At 52.2% G+C, this 12376-nt stretch overlaps 1 protein-coding gene across 1 annotated transcript; it reads left to right on the top strand.

Annotated features, from left to right (window-relative positions):
* Nucleotides 1-3170: 3170 nt before the first annotated feature.
* LOC127032398 (uncharacterized) lies at nt 3171-9875 on the top strand. The gene is made up of 5 exons (XM_050919657.1): nt 3171-5587; nt 8132-8470; nt 8580-8699; nt 8949-8986; nt 9359-9875. The coding sequence occupies exons 1-5, from the start codon at nt 5293-5295 to the stop codon at nt 9467-9469; spliced, it is 903 nt and encodes a 300-aa protein (XP_050775614.1). The 5' UTR covers nt 3171-5292; the 3' UTR covers nt 9470-9875.
* The last annotated feature ends 2501 nt before the right edge of the window (nt 9876-12376 follow it).

Consider the following 12376-nt stretch of genomic DNA (forward strand, 5'->3'; position numbering starts at 1 on the left):
ACCCTTCCTGGCTAACAGCCACTAATGGACTTAACCTCCATGAATTTATCCAGTTCTCTTTTAAACATTGTTATAGTCTGAACCTTCACAACCTCCTCAGGCAAGGAGTTCCACAAATTGACTGTGCGCTGCGTGAAGAAGAACGTCCTTTAATTTGGTTTAAACCTGCTGCCTATTAATTTCATTTGGTGATCCCTAGTTCTTGTATTATGGGAACAAGTAAATAACGTTTCTTTATCCACTTTCTCCACATCACTCATGATTTTATAGACCTCTGTCATATCCCCCCTTAGTCTCCTCTTTTCCAAGCTGAAGAGGCCTAGCCTCTTTAATCTCTCCTCACATGGGACCCTCTCCAAACCCCTAATCATTTTAGTTGCCCTTCTCTGAACCTTTTCTAGTGCCAGTATCTTTTTTGAGGTGAGGAGACCACATCTGTACACAATATTCGAGATGTGGGCGTCCCATGGATTTATAGAAGAGCAATAAGATATTCTCTGTCTTATTTGCTATCCCCTTTTTAATGATTCCTAACAGCCTGTTTGCTTTTTTGACCGCCTCTGCACACTGCGTGGACATCTTCAGAGAACTGTCCACGATGACGCCAAGATCTTTTTCCTGACTCGTTGTAGCTAAACTAGCCCCCATCACATTGTATGCACAGTTGGGGTTATTTTTCCCATGTGCGTTACTTTACATTTAGCCACATTACATTTCATTTGCCATTTTGTTGCCCAATCACTTGGTTTTGTGAGATCTTTTTGACGTTCTTCACAACCTGCTTTGGTCTTAACTATCCTGAGCAGTTCCCGCCCATTCATTAGCCCCTCCCACTCCGTGGCCCCGCCTCCTTATTCTCCTCCCTGGCCTCTGCCGCTTCCAGGCTCCTCCCTTTCCTGCGCTGGCTCGGGTGGGCAGCCAATCAGAAGGAGTCGTTGTGTTTGAGTGTCACTAGTTGCCAGGCAGAGTCAGCCAGGGCGGCACGAGGGAGGAATCGTGGAGATGAAAACGGGCGGGGAAGGGTCAACTGTCCCCTGAGGGGGGAGGGGGCAGGGCCAAATGTCACCTGAAGGGGGAGGGGAAGGGGCCAACTGTCATCTGGGGGAGGGGCTAACTGTCCCCTAGAGGGCAGGAGGGGGCGGGGCCATCTGTCACCAAAAGGGGCGGGTTCAACTGTCACATGAGGTACGGGAAGGGGAACAACTGTCACCTGAGAGGGGGAGGGGCCAACTATCACCTGAGGGGACGGGGCCAACTGTCACTTGGAGTCCTGGCTCCCAGCCCCCCCCCGCTCTAAGCACTAGACCCCACTCCCCTCCAAGGAGCAGGGAGAGAACCCAGGAGTCCGGGCTCCGAACCCCCCCTGCTCTAAGCACTAGACCCCACTACCTTCCCAGAGCCAGAAGAGAACCCAGGAGTCCAGGCTCCGAGCCCCCCCTGCTCTAAGCACTAGACCCCACTACCTTCCCAGAGCCAGAAGAGAACCCAGGAGTCCAGGCTCCGAGCCCCCCCTGCTCTAAGCACTAGACCCCACTACCTTCCCAGAGCCAGAAGAGAACCCAGGAGTCCAGGCTCCGAGCCCCCCCTGCTCTAAGCACTAGACCCCACTACCTTTCCAGAGCCGGAAGAGAACCCAGGAGTCCTGGCCCCCAGCCCCCCAAACGTTCTCAGCCCCCCTCTTCCCCTAGCTGTGGAACAGAGAACCCTGGAGTCCTGGCCCCCAGCCCCCCAAACCTTCTCAGCCCCCCTCTTCCCCTAGCTGTGGAACAGAGAACCCTGGAGTCCTGGCCCCCAGCCCCCCAAACCTTCTCAGCCCCACTCTTCCCCTAGCTCTGGGACAGAGAACCCAGGAGTCCTGGCCCCCAGCCCCCCAAACCTTCTCAGCTCTGCCTTCCCCTGGCTCTGGGACAGAGAACCCAGGAGTCCTGGCCCCCAGCCCCCCAAACCTTCTCAGCCCCACTCTTCCCCTAGCTCTGGGACAGAGAACCCAGGAGTCCTGGCCCCCAGCCCCCCAAACCTTCTCAGCTCTGCCTTCCCCTGGCTCTGGGACAGAGAACCCAGGAGTCCTGGCCCCCAGCCCCCCAAACCTTCTCAGCCCCACTCTTCCCCTAGCTCTGGGACAGAGAACCCAGGAGTCCTGGCCCCCAGCCCCCCAAACCTTCTCAGCTCTGCCTTCCCCTGGCTCTGGGACAGAGAACCCAGGAGTCCAGGTCCCTGTGCCATTGCTCAGTTCGGGTCTGTGCAGAGCCTGGCATAACAAGGGCGCTGATCTGTGCTGCACCTGGCACCACAAGGGCCCCGATATTTTTCAGGGGATCTGTGTGGTGCCCAGGGGCCCCGCCATTGGCTATGGCTGCAGGTTCTGTGGCAGGCCGGAGCGTGCCAAGTCCTCGGGTCTCTGTCTGCTCCTGCACTCCTGGCGAGAAACAGGAAATTCAGCAGCCTTCACGGCCGCAGCTTTTGCAAAGGCAGCAGCAGGTGCGGGCAGGGGGTGATTTACAACCAGCTATAGACGTGTCGGAGTCGGGGCCGTGTGCGATGCTCAAATAACTGACTACGGTTTCCATCCCGCGAGCTGGAGTCGCTCTCCAGGCGCTCAGCTTGCAGAGCCAAAAAATACTTCTAGCCCTCATGGGTGCAAAGAAATTTCTCCAAACCAGGGCGGGTGGGACCCACGCCTGAGTCTGCAGGGAGCCCGAGCTAGTTGCTCTGAGAGGGGGCAGCTGCCCCGCATGTGATCCAGGCAGTGACGGGGGTGGGCTGGCTCGGGGGGCGGTAACCTCCTAGAATTTTGCATCGCACATGTCCCCGACTCCCGACGCTTCTGTAGCGGATTGTAACTCACCCCCTCCCCCAGCCACACCTGCTGCCACCTTTGCAAAAGCTGCAGCCGTGCAAGATGCTGAATTTCCTGTTTCTCACCACAACGTACAGGGGTGAATGTGAAGACACAGCCCTGAGCAACTCGGCACATTTCAGCCCACCACTGAAACTGCAGAAAGTACCAGTAACAAATACACCCTCCCCCCACACTACTATAACCTACTATAGAACCCAGGAGTCCTGACTCCCAGCTCTCCCCCCAGCTCCACCTCTCAGTGTGATGATGGTGCCCGTGGGAGCCAGCTGAGGTCACTCAATCATGGTGAACTGCATGCAGAACGGGGCAGACAAACCCCAAATGCTGGTGGATATTCCAATACTTAGATTTACCAACCAGCACAAAACAGCTTCTGTATTTCCTCACTGGTTACTCAGAATCCAAACACCGCAGTTCCCTTAAAGTGCCCAGCCTCAGGCCTCCATCCACAAACACGTCAGATACGATGATGATTCCTGAAAATCTTCTCTCATCATATAAAAGAAAAGGTCCTTCCAATCCCAAAGGATCGGCCACACACCCAGGTCCCATTATAACTTAGATGTTACCCAAAATACACGCTACAGCCAATTCTTACTAACTAAACAAAAATGTATTAAAAAGGAAAAGAGAGAGTGTTGGTTAAAAGATCAATATACATTCACATCTTGAGGTTCAGACACAGCAGAGATGAGTTTGTAGTTGCGAAAAGTCCTTTTAGAAATAGTCCAGAGGTTATAGGGCAATGTCCATATTCAGGGTGACTCCAGTCAGTGACTGGGATCTCAATTCCTATGGCTCAGGGGTTTCCCCTTCTTGAAACCCAGAGCAAATCGGAGATATAACAGGATGGTGTCCCAGGGTTATTAGACATTTTCCAGAGCCTCTTGGCCTGAGAGAGTCAGTTTAACATGGGTAATAATCTTCTGTCTCCCAACCATCCTGGCAATTAGCACAGGGTAATTTATCCATTGAACAGTTCAGACAGTTTATCAAAACCTTCAAAGAGACACAGACAATAACACTATTTCACTCAAGTGTCATCCTAAATGTTAATATTCCTGTTTTAATCTTTGAATTGACGCTCTAGCAATAGACAAGACTTGTTTGCTGACATCCCAAGACTTGAGCAAACATCTCCCCTTCTACCTCTAGCAATGCCGGCTGCATTTCAAAGCTCTGCTCATTTACAGATCTTCCTAACCCATCTCTAAAGTTCAGAAATGGGTCAGGTCAGTCTGTGAGTTAATTAACTCTTTCTGGCCCTGTCACCTTTCAGTGGGATATTATATTACACTCATAACATCACATGCGGATAGATTTTCCCATGGGTAGAAATTCACAAGCACCTCTTGTCAAATTTAACATCCAAAGCAGGTCATGAAACAACCAGGGTCAATGGACAAAACAACACCCCAGGAAAGCAATGAACTACAGCCCCTCAACACAACCACCCCGTCTGCCCCTCCACTCTCAGACCCCTTCCCGGGAGCCCACCTACCGCCCGACAGCTTCACTCTGAGTCGCTAGGCGCCATCCCTTCGCCACCCACCGTCCACAACCAGGCTGTCATCTGAGGCCTAGGATTGCCAATCTGCCACCATTGTCCTGGAGTCTCCAGCAATTCAGGGTTAATCTCTAATTAAGGGTTATGTCATGGGACCGAACCCCCAGGAATACGTCCAACCAAAACTGGCCACCCAAGCTGGGGGTGATTGGAGCGGCAGTGGGTGGGAGCGATGGCACATTGGCATGTCCCAGCCAGCGGAGATCAGATCAGCCAAGAAAATATGACTTCCTGGAGGTAAAGGGAGATGGGAGGCGACCAAAAGGGGGGTGACTGAAATGCAGCAGCTGATGGAGAAGATTTTACTCACCCGCAGCCACACGTACAATTTGGTGGGGTCGCTTCGGACAGATGACTCCAAATTACCCCAAATCCCCATCACAGCTACCTGCAACCTGACAGCTCCCCCGAATATCGCTAGCCAGCAGTGTGGTTTAGCTATCGGCCAACCATTCAAGGTCGTGGCGCTAAGGACAGGTGTGGTTAGAAATGTCTCGTAACAGAGCCAATAAAAATGACGTGGAAAATTGACAGGGCCGGATCGCCGACCCACGGTGAGAATTCACACCCGTCGGCCCCCTGGTGTGAGAGCAGAGCAGTGATTGGTGGCCCAGTGTAGGACGCAGCCCTGGCTGGGGAGCTGCTCCTGGGGACCATCGCCAAGCCAGGATGGTCCAGGAGATGCCAGCTGCTGCTGTGCTGACCCCTGCACCAGGGCAGCCGGGCGGGGCATCAGACCAGATGGTCCAGCTCTAAAAACTCCAACTGCCCCAGTCTAAGTAAGAGGAATCCTCCTCAGTCATATGCAGTACAGGGGCTAAGAGACACAGATGAATGTGGCTGATTCTAGGGGGCAGTGGAATGCATGCACACACACACATACACACGCACACACCAGCCTGTCCCTCACACAGTGAATAGCACATGCTCAAACACACACACACATATCCGGCCCTTGTCCCCCTCCTCTCGCTGCAGCCATCTCAGAGGCACTGACCACAAAACTTTCCACCGCCCCCTGCGGCTGACGCGTCCGGAGGATGCTGAGGCTGAGCTGAGCTGGCCCCACGGAGCCGTCCAGAGAGCAGGGACCATGGAGCAGCTGCCAGCCCTGAGCACCGTCCTCTGCATCGTCCTCCTCATTCCTACCTGGGAAGCAGGTACTAATTTAACGTGTTCATCCAGCCACCTACCCCATCTCTAGATCCATCTCTGTCCATCTGTCCATCTGCCCCACCCCTAGATCCATCTCTGTCTGTCCTTCTGTCCGTCTGCTCCACCCCTAGATCCATCTCTGCCTGTCCTTCTGTCCGTCTGCCCCATCCCTAGATCCATCTCTGTCTGTCTGTCCATCTGCCCCATCCCTAGATCCATCTCTGTCTGTCCTTCTGTCCGTCTGCCCCACCCCTAGATCCATCTCTGTCTGTCCTTCTGTCCATCTGCCCCATCCCTAGATCCATCTCTGTCTGTCCGTCTGTCCATCTGCCCCATCCCTAGATCCATCTCTGTCTGTCCGTCTGTCCATCTGCCCCATTTCTAGATCCATCTCTGCCTGTCATTCTGTCCATCTGCCCCATCCCTAGATCCATCTCTGTCTGTCCTTCTGTCCATCTGCCCCATCCCTAGATCCATCTCTGTCTGTCCTTCTGTCCGTCTGCCCCACCCCTAGATCCATCTCTGTCTGTCCTTCTGTCCGTCTGCTCCACCCCTAGATCCATCTCCACCTGTCCTTCTGTCCGTCTGCCCCATCCCTAGATCCATCTCTGTCCGTCTGTCCATCTGCCCCATCCCTAGATCCATCTCTGTCTGTCCTTCTGTCCGTCTGCCCCACCCCTAGATCCATCTCTGTCTGTCCTTCTGTCCATCTGCCCCATCCCTAGATCCATCTCTGTCTGTCCGTCTGTCCATCTGCCCCATTCCTAGATCCATCTCCGCCTGTCCTTCTGTCCATCTGCCCCATCCCTAGATCCATCTCTGTCCGTCTGTCCATCTGCCCCATCCCTAGATCCATCTCTGTCTGTCCTTCTGTCCGTCTGCCCCACCCCTAGATCCATCTCTGTCTGTCCTTCTGTCCATCTGCCCCATCCCTAGATCCATCTCTGTCTGTCCGTCTGTCCATCTGCCCCATCCCTAGATCCATCTCTGTCTGTCCGTCTGTCCATCTGCCCCATTTCTAGATCCATCTCTGCCTGTCCTTCTGTCCATCTGCCCCATCCCTAGATCCATCTCTGTCTGTCCTTCTGTCCGTCTGCCCCACCCCTAGATCCATCTCTGTCTGTCCTTCTGTCCATCTGCCCCACCCTTAGATCCATCACTGTCCTTCTGTCCATCTGCTCCATCCCTACATCCTTCTCTGTCTGTCCATCTGCCCCACCCCTAGATCCATCTCTGTCTGTCCTTCTGTCCAGCTGCCCCACTCCATATATTCAGCCCTATCTGTCCATATACCCTGTCCCTGGATCCATCTCTCTCTACCCATTCATCCCTACCTACCCCTACATCCATCTCATCTATCTCTTTATCTATGTACCCATCCATCCCACCCCCAAAATAATATCCATCTATCCATCCATCAGTACAGATCCAGGGGTGGAGGATGCGTGCATGGATGCATAGATAGATATGGATGTGTCATATCAGGCCAATAAAAAGAATTCTGTTTCCATAAAACAAATATTTCATTTCAAAATTGGCTCTTCTTAATATCAAATCAAAGAAGTCTGGAAATGCAAAACCAAATCATTCCCTTTTGTCCCTATCAAAACACTTTCTCTCCCCCATTTTTAGACAAATTGTCTTCCTTTCTATGAGACGGCTTTTCCCAGGAGAAAAACGTTCCGTCAGGAAAAATTCGGAACCCTCTAGTTTGAAGCACAAATTGTATAAAGTGGAGGCCTGTGTCTGTGGTGTATTTAAAATGGTTAAAATGACAAGCTGCCACTTTACTTTGTAAGGGGGTTTCCTGGCCCTTGTAAGGGGGAAGCCGTTCCATACCCTGAATGGTTTCTGTTGCTTTTCTCTGTGCCGTTTGCAAGTCTAATGTATCTGATTTCGATTTGAGGCAACCAAAACTGCCTGCAGTGTTCACGGTGTGGGAGCACCCTGGATTTACAGAGAGGCAATAGGATATTTTCTGTCTTATTATCAATCCCCTTCCTAATGGATGCTAACAGTCCGGGGACTTTTTTCAAATGCTGCTGCATATTGAGTGGATGTTTGCAGGGAACTATCCACAACTCCTCCAAGGTCTCTCTTGAGTGGCAGCAGCTGATTTAGACCCCACCATTCTGTATGTATGGTTGGTATTCTGTTCTCCAATGTGCACGACTTTGCATTTACCACCAGTGAGTTTCATCGGCCATTTTGTTGCCCAGTCACTCAGTCTAGTGAGATCCCTTTGCAACTCTGCACAGTCTGCCTTGGACGTAACTGTCCTGAGGGATTTTACGGCTAACGTCCCTATGAGCCTCTGCCATGCACAGAGCAGTGCTGATGTGGGGTCTCCACTGGAGGTGGACGTGAAAGCCCTGTGCAGTGTGTGATCGAGTGTTGTGAGCAATAGGAAGGTGGGCTGGACGTACAATTCTTTCCCCTTAGCTTCTTATCTCCGTGCTGCTAAGGCTTCGGGCGCTGGGACGTGTCTCGGGATCACTCGTTGTAGTTTTCCTTTGCTGCTATAACGTTTATTGCCCTGGTTCACAAAGGTCTCACAGTCCTTCAGAGCCCTGCTGCCCTCCGAGCGTCCCCCGGCGAGACCGCGACACTCAGCTGCTCTTTCAAGATCAGACAGGGCAGAGTGGTCAAAGCGACCTGGACCAGAGCACCCGGAGTCGTGCTGGATTCTGCCCATCCCTTCTACAGGGGGCGGCTCCGTATGTCCCACCTGGATCTGCTCCAGAAAGGAGAGGTCACACTGACCGTGTCGGAGCTGGAGCTGCGGGACTCTGGTCTCTACCAGTGTCACATCAGCATCCGCAAGGTAGTGAGCAGGACGGGAGTGGGCACCAAGCTGCTGGTGACGCGGAGAAACCAGAGTGACACAGGTGAGGTGGGGAACGGGGGCACGGGGCCTTCCCCTCCTCCAGCCCCAGGGCAGGGGACTGGCTGGCTCAAGGGGCTGAGAATCCCCTAATGCTCCTCTCCATCGCCCAGATAAAGTACCAACCCCCTCAGGGAGCTGCGCCCGGGAGCTCCTGTACCAGGTCACCATCGCCCTGGGGCTCCTTCTCATCCTTGGCCTGGTGGCCACCCTCCTCCTGAAGAGACACCGAGGTACCAAACCAGAGCCTTCCCCCTGCTAACCTCCTGGCCCCCATGAGCCAGGGCCTGTGCTAGTGAACACACCTTAGCGGCCGTCTGTCCGCTGTGGTCCATGCTGGGCTGTCTGTCCATATATCCATCCCCCCGCCCCCATCCTTCCTTCTCTCTCCGTCCCTAGATCTCTGCAGCTTCCCTCTTCACCCCAGAGTCTCTCTCTCACTCCCCCATTTTAACGTTCCTTCCTTCTCCCTTCCTCCACAGCACCGCCCCACTCGCAGCCCCGCCGGCGGCAGCCGAAGGTGAGACAATGCAGGCTGGGCCCGGTTCCAGCCAGAGCTTGGGTCTGGTCTCCGGGTGCCAATAAGGACTGGTACAATACAGTGAGGAGAGAGAACCCAGGAGTCCTGGCTCACAGCCCCCACTAGACCCCACTCCCTTCCCAGAGCTGGGGAGAGAACCCAGGAGTCCTGGCTCCAAGCTCCCCCTGCTGTAACCCACCAGTCCCCACTCCCCTCCCAGAAATGGGATAGAACCCAGGAGTCCTAACTCCCAACCCCTCCAATATGGGGTAACACTGTGGGATTTGGTCCCTGGGAGCTGCCTAAATTGCCCAGAATTAAGAGACCAGATCTGGGGTGACGGCGTCCTCACTGTGTGTCTGTCCAACACAGGGCCAGGGCAGCCAGGCGGGGGCGGACAGCGAGAACCTGCACTACGCAGAGATTAAAATCCAGACCCCAGGACGCAGGGACCACACGTCCAACCACTCCCAGCGGCGCTGAGTCCCTCACACCCAGAGCCACGCAGCCATCGGGGAATTCCCCACAGGAAGAGACCCTCACAGGGTTTGAGGGACAGCAGAAGTAAATGATGGGCGTGAAGGTCCATGTGAACCCCAACAAAACCCAACTTACCCTTTCTACGGCAGGGCATAATCTACTAGGGCATGGTCTTACCCTCAGGAAATGCCTTCTCTGGGGCCTCCTGAAGTACTGTATATATCACGTCCCTGGGTGTTATTTCCCTGGCCTCTCTGGAGTGATTGCAATGCCTCCCTATGGAACATGATCAGTGTGGGTAATAAACACAGCATCTGGTCCCTCTTCCTAACTGAGTTCAAAGAGAAACACTAGCCCACCTCAGCATCGTGTGGGCGGTGGAATCTGTCTGAATGACCAGCGTGACAGCTCCAGGAGGCTGAAATTGCTCAAAGAAAGTGATTTTTTTTGGTCTAAAAATTAAATAATTTCTTTGTGTGAAAAATTGTCTGTTTCTGACTTTTTACAAAAATGTGTTTGGGTAAAAACTTTTGCTTTTTTCCATCACTTCCCTCTTCTCTCAGTCTCCTTGTCATATTCCAAAAATCTTACAAGGATTTTTTAAAATTTGCTTTGTCGAAAATCATCTTTTTTCCCCATGGAAAAAAAAGATTTTCCTGTAAATTTGATATTTTTAGAACATCATTTTTTCCCCAAATGAAAGAATCAATTTATCCCTGAAAATTGGGACACTTCCCTCCCCCCAAAAAACAATATCTTTTATACAAATTTAAATTTTTTTCTGAAAAATTTTTCTTCCCTGTAAATTTGGATTTTTTCCCCCATGCAAATGTTATTTTTTAAAAATGATGAGTGTGGAAAGAAGGGGAAAAGAGAGAAAAAGACGGCACTACATAAAAATCATTAGGGCAAATCAACCAACAACGTAGAGAAGTAACTGAAACACCAGGGGAAATTGGTCTCTGATTTTTAACCTTTGGGTATTTACCATTTTTGTCAGAGTTCTGTCCTTCCTCCTTTTCCCCCACCCTCACTTTTCTCCCCTCCCCACCTATCAACTCCCCACCATCCCTGACCTGGGGAAGGGGACTCACCCCCTTTCTGTACCACCCCAAACACGCCCCGGAACCTTCCAATGTGGATCCTGTTTCCGACCGGGATCTCATTAAAGAACTATGGGCAAGTCCTTCCTTCATGTTAGAGGGGTTGATGCCACTTCCGGTTTACTTCTGCCCTCACTGAGATCCACTTCCTCTCTCCCCCTCTGTTTGGAGCATTAATCTCAGTTTCACCCACCCTCCCTTTAAATCCTGAGGGACCCACCACACCCCAGAACCCTCCCCCTCGTGTTTCCCACCCGGATCATCGAGAGCGTCACATCCAACTGTGGGCAAGTCGTCTAGGGCTATCGTCCTGATGCCACATCGGGTCCACTTCTGCCCTGCCTTGGGTCCACTTCCTGTACGGTCTTCTCTCCCCCTCCCCCCCCACCTCCTGCCCTCGGAGCGATTCAACCCCTGCAGAACCAAACACACCCCGCAACTTTCCCTTTCGGCTGCCTGTTTCCCACCCGGACCCCGCAAAGCGATACACCAAGACTGTGGGCAAACATGAATTACCAAGCAAAATAAAATAAAACATGCAAGTCTAAGCCTAATACAGCAGAAAAAGAAATGCAGGCAAATCTCAGCAGCAGAGATGTTCCAATAAGCTTCGTTGACAGACTAGCCTCCTTCTAGTCTGGGCCCATCCCTTCCCCTGGGACAGGCCTTGTTCCAACTCAGCTGGAAACTAGGGGACTTCTCATGACTGAAACCCTCTTTGTTCTGCTCCACCCCCTTATGTATCTTTTGCACAAGGCAGGAATTTTTTGTCTAGACTTTTCTCAGTGGTGGCAGATGACTGAACAAGGAGCAATGGTCTCTAGTTGCAGTGGGGGAGGTCTAGGTTGGATATTAGGAAACACTGTTTCCCTAGGAGGGTGGTGAAGCACTGGAATGGGTTCCCTAGGGAGATGGTGGAATCTTCTTCCTTAGAGGTTTTTAAGGCCCTGCTTGACAAAGCCCTGGCTGGGATGATTTAGTTGGGGTTGGTCCTGCTTTGAGCACGGGGTGGGACTAGATACCTCCTGAGGTCCCTTCCAACCCTGATATTCTATGATCCTATGATTCAGACTATCCTAGTGAGAGAAGGCCCATAGACAGGCGGATGGTGATTTTGATTCTTTGTTTTTTACCCCTGTAACTAGCTAAGTGATAAAAATACCCCTAAGTTCTTAAAGTCTAGGCCTTTACAGGCAGCCTGAATAGCTCTATTCTAACACAGCTCAGCTCAGCCTCTGCAGCCCCCGGAAGCATCAGCCTCTGAGGGCCGCTGGGAGCGTTTGTGGTCAGCACCTCTGAGATGGGCCGGATAAGGGGGAGAGGAGAGTTGGGTGTGTGTTTGTGCTATTAAACATGACAGGGGTTTGTGTACATACATAAGAACGGCCGTACCGGGTCAGAGCAAAGGTCCATCCAGCCCAGTATCTGTCTACCGACAGTGGCCAATGCCAGGTGCCCCAGAGGGAGTGAACCTAACAGGCAATGATCAAGTGATCTCTCTCCTGCCATCCATCTCCCTCTTCTGACAAACAGAGGCTAGGGACACCATTCCTTACCCATCCTGGCTAATAGCCATTAATGGACTTAACCTCCATGAATTTATCCAGTTCTCTTTTAAACATTGTTATAGCCCGAACCTTCACAACCTCCTCAGGCAAGGAGTTCCACAGGTTGACTCTGCGCTGCGTGAAGAAGAACGTCCTTCTATTTGGTTTAAACCTGCTGCCCATTAATTTCATTTGGTGACCCCTAGCTCTTGTATTATGGGAACAAGTAAATAACTTTTCCTTATCCACTTTCTCCACAT

The sequence above is a fragment of the Gopherus flavomarginatus genome, chromosome 12, assembly GCF_025201925.1.
Source record: "Gopherus flavomarginatus isolate rGopFla2 chromosome 12, rGopFla2.mat.asm, whole genome shotgun sequence".
NCBI classification, from domain to species: domain Eukaryota; kingdom Metazoa; phylum Chordata; order Testudines; family Testudinidae; genus Gopherus; species Gopherus flavomarginatus.

Coding starts and splice junctions, on each gene's coding strand:
- LOC127032398 (XM_050919657.1), top strand. CDS start 5,293: ATGCACACACACACATACACACGCACACACCAGCCTGTCCCTCACACA. Junction 5,588..8,131: donor CATTCCTACCTGGGAAGCAG/GTACTAATTTAA, acceptor TGGTTCACAAAG/GTCTCACAGTCCTTCAGAGC. Junction 8,471..8,579: donor GAGAAACCAGAGTGACACAG/GTGAGGTGGGGA, acceptor TCCATCGCCCAG/ATAAAGTACCAACCCCCTCA.